The sequence below is a fragment of the Crotalus tigris genome, unplaced genomic scaffold (genome assembly GCF_016545835.1).
Source record: "Crotalus tigris isolate CLP2741 ecotype Arizona unplaced genomic scaffold, ASM1654583v1 scf7180000017740.2609645, whole genome shotgun sequence".
Lineage (NCBI taxonomy): Eukaryota > Metazoa > Chordata > Lepidosauria > Squamata > Viperidae > Crotalus > Crotalus tigris.
Window position 1 is genome coordinate 779,673 of NW_024096606.1, and position 16,956 is coordinate 796,628.

A 16,956-nucleotide genomic window follows, 5' to 3' on the forward strand; every position below is an offset into this window, starting at 1 on the left:
CTTGCCTACTATAGAAGAATGGACGTTTAAGGTGTCAAATTTAGCAGAAATGGCAAAAATTTCTGCCTATTTGAAGGATCATACACAAGAAAGATATATTTTGGTTTGGAGAAGATGGATAGATTATATTCAGAATAAATATGGGATTAAAATGTTTCATCTAGTTTATGAGTAAATTTCAGATTAGTATTGATAGTATAATAACTCATTTTAGATTTGGTATTACTATGGTTTAATTAATATTGACTTGTTTATATTATTCTTTTTGTTTTAATTTGCTTATATTTATCTTAAATGTGAGTTAAAGTATTTTATGGATTTGGTTACTTATATAGTTGGGTAATGTTAATTAGAATTTGATTATTAATTTGTAACCCTGTACTCAGCTCTGGGAAGTGGGGGGAGGGTTAGGGGTGGGTGGGTTTTGGGATATTGTATACTGTATAAAACTTTTCAATAAAAAAAACTAAAAGAGCTCAGATAAGTATGAAAAGGATTATAAACTTTATATATAGAGTCCCATTCTACTTAAGGAATAACCTTTGACTACAAGGAACTATTTAGAGCAAGTTTGCACATGTTTTTCCAGGCAGAAGGCATTTGGCCTTTATAAGGCTGGTTGGTTTACATAAACTGGTAGGATCAAGACAAAATATATTAAATTAATTGATTTAAATATGCTGATTATAGTTACTCCACATGTATTTAAGAATTTTTCCCTTCTTTCACATAAACTGAACAATTTATCAGCTATTTTGAAAGAAAGACCATATGCCAAATATTGGAGAGATTACTAGTGTCAAAATCTCCACACGTTTTATTATCTAGACAAATTGAATGTGAATAAGCGAAGTGATTCACTACAGCATGGAGCTCTCTCAATGGAAAATTATAACTTGCTTTTTCTACCTATTTTAATAGCTAGTGCTTAAAAAAAGAGGTATTGGGATTTTGCTTTCTCAGAAGAAGTGAAATAATGACAAAGGCAGATGAGATGAACTGATACTTTGAAAATCTACCTATGTTTTACTTCTCCCCCTTTTTTCTAATAATCTGTAAAAGTCCCCTTCAGTTCTGTTTTATTTAACTGCTGATCAAACATTTTAGAATCTTTTGTTTCCTCAGACTTCACTCTAAAGCAGTGTTTCTCAACCTGACCAACTTTAAGACATGTGGATTTCAACTTCCAGAATTCCCCAGCCAGGAACTGAACTCCATATATCTTAAAACAGGGGTGTTAAACTGCCAGCCCATGGGCTGGATGCATCATAGTGAAACTGCACCCACCCTATTGCTGGCAATGGCAAAAAAGTCACGATACTTAGCGACACATCACATCACATTGCGAGTTTGACACCCGTCTTAAAAGATGCAAGAGCTGAGAAACACTCTAAAGATTTCAGTTTCACATCTGGAAGGCATCAATTTAGGGAAGGTTAAGAGATTTCCCCCAACTCCAAAATAGGCCATCCATCCATCCATCCATCCATCCATCCACCCATCCTTTTTCCCAAATAGCAGGAGTGACAAACCATTTTTACCCTGGTGCCAAGAGTTTCCAGGAGTTACATTTGGCTTGAGGAAGTGTTATCTTGTCCCTGCAGATGACAAAAATATACGGTTAATATCATTTGGGCTGATCAGTTCTGGATGGGAGGGGCTCAGCAAATTTGGGCTGAAAACCATTTGGGCTGAAAACCATCAGTTCTAGATGGGAGGGGCTCAGCAAATTTAGCCCCAGGACTTTAGGTTAATCTAGAAATTTGAAATGCATCTTAGAAGAAAGCAATGGCAAAACACTTCAGTACTAATGCTTGGTTATGTCCAGATAGTCAGGGTGAGAGTTTCTTTGCTAATTTAGTGTTAATAATTTCATTTTTTAATTTCAAAAATGTGCAAATCTCTGATTCTAGCTAGTTGGCAATTTTGCAGTTACTCTGCACTCTTGGCACTAAGTCAAGGAAGACAATGGTGAAATGATCAGCTTTTCTTGGCAGTTAGGAAGTTGTTCCTTGAGCAACACTAGCATTGCATAACAAACTTGAAAATGAAAGGGCCAGTAATGCATTTTCAGGCTGAACCTCAGTCATTGTTGTACTTAATACTCTTAATACAACTAAGTTTTGGATTAAGAAAGTCTGGACATTGATATTCTGGCAAATCTGTCCTTACTTCAGTCAGAATATTTTTATTCTGAACTTAAGCCATTGAATTCAATCATGAAGTTTTATAGTGGTCTGTATGTAACTTCTTGTTGGTATCATCAAATAAGAATGGACATTCCTGGTTCAATAGAAATGTATTTTCAAACATGAGAGTATTTTGAAAGTAGAGAGTGAAGACTAGTGCGGATTCAGATTTTGTATCTATTCTGTCTCTATAGATTAGCTACTTTCAGATAGTGCCCCTCAGCTGTTTAGAAAGTGTTCCTTAGGGAGAATCTCAGAAGCAGCAATCTCCTCCAAATAAAAATTTGCCTATTACTGCTGCCAATATTTCCCAAAAGATTGCACAGTCTGATATCCAGGTACTGAAGTAATCCATGCTAGCCTGATTTTAATGAAGCTTCATTTACCAGCATATGGAAAAACATTACAACAAAGTAAAGATCATAATGAGTCAAGTAGCACATTTAGGAATTGTTGCTCATGACAATATGGTTCTATCTGAAGTATTAATGTCTAGATCAGGGCTTTTCAACCTTTTCACAGATTGTACCACTTTTAGGACATGGCAATATTTGAGTACCACCAGTGCTTAGCAAGGTGTCAAAAACTTGATGACTAAAAAAAGGGGGGGATTTTGGGTTTTACTGATTAGATTCATTTGTTGTTACAGAAATGGCTAGTTTATAATATTATGGAAAAGTAAAAAGTTGAGGCTCAATGTTAATGTTTCCTTCTACTGCAACAGAGGAAGTCTGTTGTTTTTCTCTTCTCCCACTCACGTTTTTCCCCTTTTTCCTCCCCACTATGTCCTACGATTTGCTTTTGTATTTTTGTATTTTATTCTATAATCTAATAAAATATTACAAACTGTAGAAAAAAAGGAAAAAGTACAAGTTTTAATTTCTTCGATGGCTGATCCTTTGCTGAATCACTTTCTTTTTGCACTGACAAATGTATGATGAATTTATCCATGTTTATCCATAGTTATCCATATGCACCACTACCAGCTAGCTCAGGGGTCTTCAAACTTGGCACTTTTAAGACTTGTGGACTTCAGCTCCCAGAATTCTTCAGTCATCATGGCTTGTTGAGGAATTCTGGGAGTTGAAGTCCACAGGTCTTAAAGTTGCTAAGTTTGTAGACCCATGAGCTAGCTGGTCAGCCCTTCTTCCTCTCTCCCTTCTGAGCTCTTTCCACAGAGTAGTAAGAATGCACCCCCCTCCCAATCCCTTCCCTATACCCTTAAAAACACAGGAATCAAGTGCAAAGCAAGAAAGGCTCACAAAATAAAGAAACACATAAACTCTGGGATTTTTTTTATTTAAGCTGCGGTGTGTCACATGTCACAATGTTGCGGGACTGAAAGGCCCCAGCAATTGTGAAAAGCTTTAGCCCTAAATTAAGCCTGTTTACCTTCAAAGAAAACTTTCTAAAAGTCATAGACAGACTGAAGATAAGGGGTAAAACTAATTACATTTGTTTAAAGGGATTAAACCTATGGAAGTTAACACTTTGGACTCATTGCTAGCCTAAAATACAGACTAAAATATTCCAATAACCAAATCACACAAACCGAGCCTCTGAATTACAAAACACTGTAAAAACTGTACAAAAGTTCTTATGGTAACCCAATCAAGCTGCCAGCTGATCCAGAACTAAATAAACTCACCTCCTTTCCAACATGCTCATCTGCCGGCTTCAGCGCTGATTGCATTTTCCTGGCTGGAGAAAAAGAACCAGGGGACCTTTTCTTCCAGCAACAGCTGCTTCTTCTTCCCTGTCTCTTTTTCTTCCCCACCTGCTGAGCTCCCCTTCTTTTTCCCTGTTGTCTTTTTCCCCCCTATCCCATCCAAACCACCTCCTTTTATAGCCTCTCCTCTCCTTCCCTCCCTTTTTCTTCAGTTCACCTCCAGCTCTGTGCTGCTTCTGGAAGCACCAATCAGCTGGAGCCAATCAGCTGGAGTCCTGCTGGCTCCTGGGGCTTCTGCTGAGCCCAGACAGTCCTGCAGCTGCAGCTGCCTCTCCCTCAGGCTTGAGTCGCTTCGGCACATTCCCCTCCCATGCTACACTTCTCTGGGATGGTCAAGTATCACCTGCCACATGGCAAAGTACCACAGGTGGTACACGTACCACCGATTGAAAAGCCCTGCTCTAAAAACTCCTGCTAAAGTGGGCAGTCCTGCCTAGACTACTTTTCAAACAAGAGTAGTCTCCTGCTGTAACTTTGGCAATGCTTTAATTTCTGTAATTTCTTGCTGCATTTTGTCTGCTTTACCAACATGCTGTTTCAAATAGATATTGGTTTTTTGTTTAAAACATAGTGAGAAAGTGACTGCACAGGAAGACAAATAATTGTTTTAGAAGTTTGTACATGGTTTCTTTTACTCAGAAAAAATGCAGAGAATTACTTCTACTAAACTCTAACATTATACTACTGTTCCTCAAAGACACATAGACTATCAACCACTAATTCATGTATTATAACAATATGACCCATATTTAATTACAAAATACAATCATATTTAATTCATTTTATAAGAGCTAAATTATTGCTTCCTGGAGTCTACTATTTTGTCTCAGCAAATCCAGATGGAACTCCCTAGTGCTCTGGCATCCCAGCTTCAATCAGCTTTAGATTAACATTTTAGCTGCATTCAGATACAAACAATAAATTTATTACTATGAAATAAGCTTAGGTTAAGCTTTGAAAGGCCATTAGAAGGAGACTGTAACATTTAATTTGGGATTAATCCCAACTGAGAATTATGACATAAGCCTAAACTACAGTTAATATTTAAATATGACTTACTGAATCAAGACACTTTAAACTTATGAGCTCAAATTGTTCTATTCCAGACCATATTATGCAAAACCCAGTTCTTTGAAAAAGGCTCTAATGCTGGGAAAGGTGGAAGAAAAGGGAAGGGCATGACCAGCAGCAAGATGGATGGACTCAGATACAGTGGCAATGAATGTACCATTGGAAGATCTGAAAGAACAGGTTAGGGATAGATCATTGGTTTTATTACTTCAATAATTAGTATCTATTTCAACTTTAATATTTTGAACTAAAATTCAAAATATGTATTGGAGAAATATTATAACGGAGATCATAATATATTTATCAAGCTGGCTAGTCCAAATTTCATACAATAAAATTAATAATAAAACTACTATTACAAAATAGTGACCTGCAGAAGAAAAATATACTTCAGAGAAAATGAAATACAGGTAGGTCTCGACTTACGACCACAATTGAACCCAAATTTTCCATGTCAGACCTGCTCCAGTTGGCCCTCTCAGGAAAGTAAGACTCTTGAATCCATTGAGTTAAATCCAAAGAACTTTTACTGAAAGAAACTGGATGCAGTAAAGTCAGGCAGAATCTGAAGATCCCGTGCAAAGCAGAAAACAATTCTTTCAGTTTCCCAATCCCAGCCCATCGGTAGCCAATACGGTGCCAAGAAGATGTTTTGAGAACATTGGGTGCTAGACAGATAAAAGTTCACACTCAGGTTGTGACAGCCTTGGAACCTGGTGAAACTGGCTGGGAAGAAGTTCAATAAATATCACTAAAAAAAATCACATAAACAAACACACCTGAGATAAACAGAAAAGCACCTCAGACTGCACTCTCCCAAAAATAAAGGCGAGTGTTGGTGATAGGAGATTCTATTCTCAAAGGAACAGAATCATCCACCTATGGACAGGACATATAATCCAGGGAGTTATGTTGTCTCCCTGGAGCAAAAATCAAAGAGGTGGCTGAGAAACTAACCAAAATAATTAGGCCCACAGATTACTAACCTTTCCTCCTCCTTCGCATTGGGATGAATGATACAACGAAGAACCTGAGCACAATATTGAGAGAATATAAGCTACTAGGCAATAAAGTTAAGGAGCTAGGAGCACAAGTGTTCTCATCAGTACTCCCAACAAAAGGCCAACACCCAATGAGGGAAAAAAGAACTCTGGAAATAAACCACTGGCTAAAAGGTTGGTGTTGCCAAGAAAACTTTGGTTTCCTGGACCATGGACTGCATTTCCTATGCAAAGGACTCTTGGCAAGGGATGGTCTACACCTCACAAAAATGGAAAATTGTACTCGGAAAAAGACTGGCCCAACTCATTAGAAGGGCTTTAAACTAAAATTGAGGGGGAAGGGTGACCAATCTTTAGAATTTCTAGATTCTAAGAAATCCCAAGAAAACAAACCAAACAATAAGGTAGGGAGTGATGAGAAGAAAAACCTCAAACAGCAATCAAGAGATCCAGGAAACATACCCATGGACAGGCATAAAAGTCTTAAATGCTTATATACAAATGCTCAAAGCTTGGGGAACAAACAGGGTGAACTAGAAGCAATAGTACATGAGGGTATGTATGACATAGTTGGCTTTACAGACACCTGGTGGGATGAAACCCATGACTGGAATGGACGGATAGATGGATACAAATTGTTCAAAAGAAACAGAACTACAAAAAGAGGAGGGGGGTTTACACTATATGTAAGAGAATACTACATATCTACAGAAATGCACATGAACAAAGATAAAAGTCCTCCAGAATGTATATGGGTCAATATAAAAGGGGAAAAAGTGACATTGCCATAGGTATATACTACAGGCCACCCAATCAATCAGAAGAAATAGATGAACTTTTTACCAACCAGTTAACAAATGTATGTAGGAAGCATACCACAGCAGTAATGGGAGACTTCAACTACCCAGATTTCAGCTGGGAGACAAACTCTGCATCGAGAGGGAGATCAAACAGATTCCTAACCAACCTGACAACTTTGTCATCCAAAAGATGGAGGAGGGAACTAGAAGTAAAGCTATACTGGTCCTAATTCTTACTAATAGAGAAGACGTGATAGAGGGAGTTGAAGTTGCTGGAACCTTGGGGTAAAGTGACCACATCATACTGGAATTCAATATAATGAAAACACAAACAATAGAAATAAGTCAACCAGTGTCTTAAACTTCAGAAGAGCTGATTTTAACAAACTCAGAGAGAACCTAGGAAAGATCACATGGATGAAAATCCTAAAGGGGAAAACAACTCAAGAAGTGTGGGAAACTCTGAAAAATGCTATCATAAAAGCCCAGTCCAGCACAATATCACTGAAAAAGAAAAATAAGAAAGTCAAGAAGAAACCAGCATGGCTGCACAAAGATCTCTCCGACAAACTGAAAGACAAAAAGGACAAGTACAAAAAATGGAAAGAGGGAAACATAACTAAGGCTGATTATCAGCAGACAGAACATGCAAAGATGAAGTCAGAAAAGCAGAAATCAGGGATAATAGAACTGGAAGGGACCTTGGAGGTCTTCTAGTCCAGCTCCCTGCTCAAGCAGGAGAACTTATACCATCTCAGACAGGTGATTTTCTAGTCTCTTCTTTAAAATCTCCAATGATGGAGTGCACATGATTTCTGGAGGCAAGCTGTTCCACTGGTTGATTGTCCTCATTGTCAGGAAGTTTCTCCTTAATTCCAGGTTGCTTCTCTCTTTGATCAGTTTCCAATTATTGTTTCTCGTCCTTCCCTCTGGTGATCTGGTGAACAAAATGACCCCCTCTTCCTTGTAGCAGCCTCTCAGATACTGGAATACTGCTATCATGTCTCCCCTATTTCTTCTTTTCTTTAGACTAGTTAAACCCATGTCCCGCAGCTGTTCTTTGTATCTTTTAGTCTCCAAACTTTTGATCATCTTAGTTGTTCTTCTCTGAATTTTTTCCAAATTCTCAACATCTTTTTTGTGACATGGTGACCAAAATTGGCTGCAGTATTCCAGGTGTGGTCTTACGAGGGTTTTATAAAGTGGTATGAATACTTCGCGTATTAATAAAATGTCTTTCAACATATTAATAAGAAGAAAAAAGTCAAGGAAACTCTAGGTCCACTAAAGAGAGAAGATAGCAAGGAAGTAACAGGCAACAGGGAGAAAGCAGAGCTGTTTAACTCATTCTTCACTCAAAAATAAATTATAGCCTAACATACCAAAAAAACTACTGCAAAATAAAACTAGGAACAAAAATTAAAATAAGTGTTGGGGCAGAGAATAAGGGAAGAGCGATAGTGAGAAGTGAGCAGGCAGTGAAAGGCCGACAGATAAGCAAAAGAGGTGGGGGCAACAGGATTGGGTACCTCCCCCTGTCTCTGCTGGGCCTGGGCGGCTATGATGCCGATGGGGATCTGGCTTTCCCCACTTGGAGTGGCCTTTTGCCTGCTGGACTGTGGGCGTGCACCTCTACGCGGGGCTTGCTAGTCGGTTGCTTCGCCTTTGTGCTGGATGGGGCTGCTGCTCTGGGCAGCGACAGCCTAATGGACCTGCACAAGGTGCTGGCGGCAGCAGCTGTATGTGTGCCCATAGAAAATGGTTCTGCATGCTGCCTGTGGCACGCGTGCCATAGGTTTGCCACCATGGCACTAGACTACAGTTACCTGAACTTCCAGCTGAGCATTTTTGGCAGTGTGATCAAACAATTGCTTTCCAGAAACCACAGATCATGAGAATGAAGATTCATTCTCTGTAACATATTCCCTGGGATCAAATTCACAGACAAATAGGAAACAGACAACAACTCCCATTCTTTGACATCAACATAAAGAGACTAGACAGCGGAGAACTGGAAACCTGCATCTACCACAAACCCATGCACATAGACCAGATCCTCAGTTTTGCAAGCAATCACCCCACCACACACAAAATAAGCTGTGTCCAGACCCTCTTCAGAAGGGCTAGGACACATGGTAGCACCACAGCACTAAGAAAAGCAGAAGAGAAATGGTTGCTTGATGTCTTTTTCTGTAATGGCTATTCGAAAAACTTCATATTCCATCACACAGCATCCAAACCACAACACACCACAAAGCCAACCACCACAAAAAAACTAAACCTATTATACACAAAAGGGGTGTGGGAAATGACAGTCAGTATTCTCCAAGCTCTGGGTATCGCAATAGCCCACAAACCCACAGCTACACTCCACCAGGAATTATCCAGAAGCAAAGACAAGATACAGAAGGATGAAAGAAACAATATAGTTTATAAAATCAACTGTAACAATTGCAACCAATTCTACATTGGACAAACCTTACATCAACTAAAAAACAGGATCCATGAACACCAGCTGGCAGTTACAATCCCAAATTCTTAATCTCTACCCACACTGACACCAAGCAGCACCAGTTTGTTTGGAGCAACATAAAAATCATCAGCCACGCTCTCACCTGCCACGCTTATGAGTTCATCAAAGCCTGGCACTCCACAAGTAATTCCATCAACAGACACATCAGTCTACAACCAGCCTACAAACCCTTCAGAATCCAAATCAACTGCACAGCAAACCAGAGACAGCACCCACCCTCAACCAACCCATACAAGCCACCCCCAACCAGCACTTCACCTCCCAGTGACCCTCACCTGATGTAACCTCTCCATTACAAGACCCATCACAAGACTCTCATTGGTGACTCACACCTGATCCATCACAAGACCCTCACTTGACAGACCCACACCTGACTCATCACAAGATCCATCACAAGACCCTGACCTGATGAGACCCTCACCATCACAAGACCTACTGATCTCACAAAGCCCTTATAAACAGAAGAACACTGACATCCCCTAAACTCTGCTGAAGATGTTACCTAGCCTGGTAATGAAATGTTCAGAAACCAACCCACAAGCTTGGAGAATGAACCTTCACTTTCATCCACAGATCATTTTGTAAAATGTTTTTTAAGCTATACCACTTGAAGCTAAAATGGGTGAATTGCCCATTTCTACTGCAAATGGATTCAGCGTTCTTGGCCCAGAGAGGTTTATTCTCCCCTGAGAGAATACAGTATTCAGACACTTCTTCTGCATATTCGAGCAGGATAATTACCAAACTGTTTTACTGCACAACCAGCTATTTGCGTACACAAACTCTTGAACTTTAGGTTGTGTCTATTTTCTTGATTAGTATCTCCAGGAATACATCTAAAGTTATACAAAATTATAAAATTTAATAGTAGAATATAGTTTTTTTCTCATTTTTTGGTTAATAGACCTGATCTGACTAATTCTGGTATGTAACTGTTTCCATTGAGGTAGTAATAATTGGGTGTGTCCTTTCAAAACAGCATCTCCTATAAAATGTTAGTATCAGGAAGGTGTTTTTTCCCCCCTCATCATGAATTATGAGCTTAATTTACATGAACTAAGTTATTATATACATTTGCATAGATACAAAGTCCTTAAACTGGGATTATTTCAAAGCTCACCAGGCTGGAGATGGATATGGGGAAAATGCTCTGTGACACAGATGAATTGAAAAGAGGCACTGTCCTGAAACATATGAAGTTGGTTGTGTATTATGCAAACTTGGTCAAATGAAGTTTGAATAAATCATTTCAACACAACCTCACTATTATAGCATACAGTATTGCTCCATATGCAGATGATCATAGGTTCCTCAATGATGTCTTTGAACAATTAAAGATTGATAATTCTTGAAGATTAATAGGAAATGGCAATCATTCAGGATCTCACAGGTTATTTCCATTCTGAATAGTATAAAAAAACTGCCTTAGACCAACTAGATCCATCTAATTGTAAGTTCCCGTCCTAGTATTATATGACTGCATTTCTTCTTGATTTCAAGTAGGAATCTTTTCTAGGCCTACCTGATCACATGAGGAATTCTGATGTTTCTTCATGCCTACCACTTACAATTGACCATCTTATGTTCTCCCAGACAGCAGTTCCAGATATGTATGTTCCTATGGTAATTACCTGTTGGAATCTTGTAACATGACGTCCCCCACCCTCACTCACCCACATAATTATAATGAATGAGTTCATATAGCCACACTTGACTTGTCTGGCAAAACAGGAGATGCTGTGGTTTGTTAGGAGAGGAACACGTTTGATTGACATGCCAAAAATCTGCAGAAGGCACCTCTATGGTTAGCTTGTTTTTGTTGCCATAAATTAGGATTTCGTACAATCTGAGTTTAAAAAAAAAATCCTGCCAATCCCAGAAAAAGGCATTGATAATCAAATCAGCAAGCTTTCATGAATGCATACTGTAACAAATCAAAACAAATAATTTGGGAGAAGTGAAAGATGCTCAAAGAAAATTCATATAAAACACATTTTTATATTGTGTATGTTGTTTTTTTTCTTTCTGATTAACAATCCAACTAATGTAAGCATGTTTTTGTATTTTCTTCCTATCTTTCTCCTTATTTTTCTAAAGTCTGTCTCAATATTCTCCAGACTTTATGACTCTCATAACAAACATTTAAATTCTCAGGTGTGTCACCTTGGAATTCTTGTGTAAACCTCAAATATTTCTAGCCCTCGCTCACCTAAGCAATGCCTCTTTCAAAATTCTTCCTTCTGTCTTTCTGCAATATACTCTTAAAGTGAGCTCCTTCAGACAGAAGCATGCAAGGGGGGAGGAGGGTCGCGAAGGGCACTGAGAAGCTCCTATCACTAAAGCTATTGTCTGCTGAACCTCGAAAAACCAGCAGGTCGCGTGACATTTATGGGGGCTGCAGAAGAAATTATAAAAACAGGAGGCCAGCCAGAATCCCCCTTGTTACTCTGAGGGAAATGGAGATGAAGGGACGCTATAAAGAAGAAATCCGCATGATCTGATTAAGTAGAAAGTATTGCTCAATAATATGGATGGATCCCCCAATATCAGGATATGCAATCATTTGAGCAACAGAATCTCTCGTGGAAACAGCCACAGAGAAATCAGCGATTACGCCCCTTATAATGATACAAGCTGTTTCTCGTAGGAGTGTATTCTGACGCACAACTTCCTGCAAATGTTAAAGAAACGCTTGTTGAGAATTAATAAGCGTTTCATCTGGTTGCTTCGCGCCATACTTGCACTCTCAATTAGTTCATAATCCTGAATTCTTTGTCCTCAAGGAAGATCTGAATTAAGCTCCGAAATCTCTTACGGTAAAGGTAGCCGGAGGAAGGATACGGGGTACGTTTGCTTTTTCACTTCCAATATTTGGTGTACATAAAGAAAAAAAACCACTCCCCGAGGTTTAGAACTCGCTAACCACTTTATGAAATAGCCATCGCTGGTGGTTTTATGAAGGACTGGATTTAGGCGTTGCCTACTACGCGCTCCTTCGTCAGCAGCCATTGCTGGCGCTTTCGGAGTCCCCAGCAATCCGGCTAAATTCCAAAGTTACCCGGGGACAACCCTCCCTCCACCGAACATTTCTGGCTGAAGGAATGCAGGATAATGTGAGGAAATAAAAAGGCGCCGCAATTTCAGGCTCTGGAACCAAGGTAGGCCGCCCACACGCATTACAGTCTTGATCTTGCAGCCCGATGGCGAAATCATTTTTCAGCCCGGGGATAAAAGCCACGTGTAAGGAAAGTTCGCCCTCCCCTTTTAGCTAGAAATTACGCTATTTTGGAAATCGAGCCCCTGTAACATTTCTCGCTTCGGGAAAACCAAAACCCGGGCAAATCGCTCATTCTATAGCGAAGCCAGGACCGGGTTAAATGGAGGGAGGGGTTTTCCGTTTCATGCCTGAACATTGTCTTAATGACTTTTAAAGGGGAAATCGAACTTTGCAGCGGCGGTGAAACAGTTAAGCAGATTCGGGGTGACATCACTACAATTTGCATAAAAGCGGAGCTATAACTGGGCACGCAGTGAGACGTTCGTTTTATATTACAGTTCAGAGCGGCCGTGTGGAGATTTTGAGCTGCTTCTGTTGAGACGTTCTCATTGGTGAGGGGTGCAAGTTTAAGTTCTCTCGTGGGTGCTTTTGCATGTTTCAGTTTTGCAGCTTTCTGCCGGATCAAAATTATTGGGGTGGGGTCCGGGCTAGCTCTGATTTCAGAGGGGACGGATCGCTGCTTTGTCGAACGGGTACGCGGAGCAGTTATTCCACGACGTCTCCATCGTGGAACAGCTCGGGGCTTATGGCGCTATAAATTGGGGAGACTGGCGGGAAGAGGTTTCTGCTCGGATGACATTCTGTAGTAGAACCTCGTTGCTGTTCTTCCGGGCTTTGCTCGGGGAGGGAAATATGGGGTGGGTGGGGAAGAGATGCACGCGCCCCGCGCGTTCGCCGTGCAATGCCCTGGGCGATCGCGGGCGTGGAGAATCTTCGGGAGGAAGGCAGAGTGCTTGGCTTTGGGTGTGATCGGTTAATTGGACGGTGGCAGTATATGTGCGTTGCCGGACGGACGGCCGGCTGCTTCGTGGAAAGGGCTGGTCTTTGTCTAAATCCTGTAGGCAATCTTGAGCCGAGGGCGCTGAGTTGGAGAAAGTGCGGCAGCGAGAAAAAGGGCGGTGGTTGGGGCTTCTCTTTGTGTAGAAGGCAAGGCGCCCGCCGACTGAACTGGGGAGCCAGACGCCCAAGATGGAGGATGTGCTTAGAGTTTCCCGGAAGCTCCGCCTGGACTCCTTTATTCGCATCGAGCCCGCTTGGGCGTTCTCGCAAGAAATTCGCCTTTCTTTCATTTAAAATAGAATAAAATAGAATTTTTTATTGGCCAAGTGTAATTGGACACGTAAGGAATTTGATTTTTCTCTAAACACTGCACATGTCCAGGCTGAAAGAGATTGCTATCCGGCCACGCCCTCCCTTAGCGATGAGGTTTAGTTACCTAACGGGAGAAAGATTAATTTTTATTTCTAACACATTCTTTAAAAAATCTAATGCATCACTTCCCCGTCATCCAACTGCTTCGTTAGAAGTTCTGCCATGTGGGCGTGCAGCAGTCCTTAGATTTTCTTTTTCCCTATGCACATCAGAGGAATCTCATTCTGAATACATGGTTAAGGGTATAAAATAGGGTTTAAAAACAAGGGCTATTATCCATTATTAAAGCAATATGCTGAAACTGAGAGGGCTGGTGGGAAAGGAACTCTTCTGAAGAAGGAAGGGTATAGTATAACATCTTTTCTTTCTCTTTTTTGTCCTTTTGTGCACAGATCAATAACAATGTCTGACAAACCAGATATGGCTGAAATTGAGAAATTTGACAAGTCTAAGTTGAAGAAGACAGAAACGCAAGAGAAAAACCCACTGCCTTCAAAAGAAAGTAGGTGAAATCTTAGAAAAGAGGGCGTGGGCCACAGACAAAGAAGTCAACCCATCTTTACACATATGCTTTTTGTTACCAACTTCTTAATGTTACTGAGAATTTCATTAAAAAAGTATGTCTGTACATAAATATTTCTGTATGAAATTAAATACAACTTGTACAGTAAAGTGCAAATTTTAACACACTTGGCATTTTAAAATTTGCATTTTGAATGCTTATTATGTAATTGCCATTTAATTTTTTTCTTTTTCTTCCCCACCCATCCTCTTTTCATTTTGTAGCAATTGAACAGGAGAAACAAGCGGGCGAATCGTAATGAAATGGGCCCTTCCAGATTATGCACTGTACATTCCACAAGCATTGCCTTCTTATTTTACTTCTTTTAGCTGTTTTAACTTTGTAAGATGCAAAGAGTTGGATAAATTTAAAATGACTGTACTGTCCCTTTCACCCTCCCCCCCCCCAAGTGAACTACTGACGCTGAATGAAGGCGCCATCCTTTCCATCTGCCTGTGCAGCTTCTGGTCTGGTGGCACAAAAGCTTGCATGTTTCTTGAAAGAAGATTCTAAGAGGGACTACAGTAATAAAATAACACGAATATACACAAAGCTGTACCAGGGTCCTGCAAGCTGTAAAATGCATTTTAATTGAGTGCCATTTTTTTTGTTCAAATAATTTTAATTATTGGAATGCACAATTTTTTTAATATGCAAATAAAATGTTTTAAAACCTGGATTACCTTGCTATGCTATCTGTTCTTTTGGATAATTTTACCTAACGAAGCCTAAGTGCCTGTGCTAACGTGGAATTAAATGCTGTCATGGAAGAATCCTGGCATTCTTAAATCAGTTAGCGACTCAGGCCAAGTTGTTTTTTCTTTTTTTGGAAAAAATGCTCTATTCTCTAGAAAAACTGGTGGATCTGAAGTTCCAAAGTCCAAATCTAATCTAACTTTTATTACTAAAGCTCATTTGTATGTTTCATTAATTAAAATATAAAGAGTTTAGCACAGGTAGAAATATATTGGAGCACTGGAAGGAATCACCCAGATTAAGAGCAATGAGATTCTACCATTTTCCCTAATGTACTTGGTTACACTTTTAGGATTTTCCTCCACTGATAATAGGTTATTGGACCCAAAGATGGTTATTTTGTCTGGTCCTTAACATCAGCTAAAAGTTCTGTTGAATGTACCGGATGAAGGAAAGCATGATTTATATTTTTTTAGTATTCAAATAAGGCTATGGTCACTGTCATTGCAGTAAGGTACCAATAATGACAGTCATTCCATTTTCAAAGTGACATTGAGTTAAATGGCATTACTCATAAATCTACCAAGATTATATTGAAGCTGTTGGTTTTGCTTGATACTTCTACTAAGCTGTTTCCCCATTTACCTGATCTTTACGGTTTGATGTAAGTTATGAATTATAATTTTACTTCTTAAAATTGGTTCCATACAGCAATTTAATCCATGTGTGCCCGGGTGAGAAGCAGTGATCTTTTTGATGTCAAGACTACTTTTGTCAGCTCTATCCAGTGTAGCCAATAGGGATATCTGGAAAATTCAACTTAAATAAGCTTCATATTCCTTATTGTTTCTTATACTGTAGTACACTTGTACCATATTTAATTCTTTCAAAAATCATTGGAAACCTAAACCATGAAGAGAACTTGAAGACTAACTGCAGGTTTACGTGTTTCACATATAAAACCCTATCGTGCATATATGAGAAATGAATTTTGAAAGCAACTTGGCACATGGAAGGTGAGCAGCTCAAGACTACTGGGCAATTAATCCTGTATGAATCAGTGGAGCTGTTTTCTGGGTAAACATTTATGCATTGCCCGCATGCTATCTGGATCCAGGCAACAGAACTGGTATTTCAAGAACCAGAATGGAACTCAAAAGGGTAAGAAGAATTTACTTAATTAAAAAAAAAACAGTAATGGGGAATTGACAAAACTAGCTGCACTATGGATTGCATTTGCTTTTGTTCTACCTGTGGTTTGCACAGGAAATCACTTTGCTGAGGCTAAGAGAAACGAGCTACCTATGGAGTAGTGATCTTAATCAGAAAGCACAGGATGTAGTAAAGCATGACTCAAAAATTCACCAGTAAGAGGATGTGAGAAGTGGACACTCCAGTGGCTTGAATTACAATAGAAGACCTTATCTTTTAGACAAAGTAGCAGCCAAGCATTTTTTCCCTTAGGCTCTGAAGACTATTTGCCTGGGGATTGCCTATATGGTACTTGGCTACAGATGACCAAATACAAGATTAATGTGTTCAGTTTTGTTTTGCTTTACTAAGCTGACGTACTGACTGGCTTCAAACATTAAAGCCATGGTTCCTTTCAATCACTTCATATTGAATAAACTACAGCAGTTGGATTCACATAGTATGGTGAGCCATAAGCAATAGTTACAAATTACAGTGCTCGCTATACTAAACCCCAAGTACATCATGCCTTAGCACACCCAACCTACATTATTTAAGACAGCTTTCCCTAATTGGATCTGCTTAGATGCCTGAGACTATGTCTCTATTACTGCTAATCAACACAGTTTATTGTCTTACAAGATATGAAATTGTATGACTTTGAACTTAGGAACTTGATTCATATGTGCTAGTATTTTCACTTTTGTGTATGAAACATGTCTGTCTCACAACCTTCTCACAGCCTTCTAAAGAAA

At 39.6% G+C, this 16,956-nt stretch overlaps 1 protein-coding gene and 1 long non-coding RNA gene across 4 annotated transcripts in view; one reads left to right on the forward strand and one right to left on the reverse strand.

Annotated features, from left to right (window-relative positions):
• Nucleotides 1-2,721, reverse strand: part of LOC120306499 — a 29,642-nt gene extending 26,921 nt beyond the window's left edge. The window contains exon 1 of the long non-coding RNA XR_005556323.1: nucleotides 1,542-2,721. This is a non-coding gene — a long non-coding RNA (uncharacterized LOC120306499). The remainder of the gene's footprint in view (nucleotides 1-1,541) is intronic.
• A 9,309-nt stretch (nucleotides 2,722-12,030) lies between these two features.
• TMSB4X (thymosin beta 4 X-linked) lies at nucleotides 12,031-14,993 on the forward strand. Of its 3 annotated transcripts, none has more exons than XM_039339825.1 (3): nucleotides 12,031-12,167; nucleotides 14,145-14,254; nucleotides 14,539-14,993. In XM_039339825.1, exons 2-3 carry the CDS (start codon nucleotides 14,155-14,157, stop codon nucleotides 14,571-14,573), a joined length of 135 nt encoding a protein of 44 aa, XP_039195759.1. In that variant the 5' UTR covers nucleotides 12,031-12,167; nucleotides 14,145-14,154; the 3' UTR covers nucleotides 14,574-14,993. The 3 variants fall into 3 exon arrangements, with proteins under 3 accessions (XP_039195759.1, XP_039195758.1, XP_039195757.1); XM_039339824.1 differs by lacking the exon at nucleotides 12,031-12,167 and adding an exon at nucleotides 12,327-12,481; XM_039339823.1 differs by lacking the exon at nucleotides 12,031-12,167 and adding an exon at nucleotides 12,775-12,932.
• Nucleotides 14,994-16,956: the final 1,963 nt, after the last annotated feature.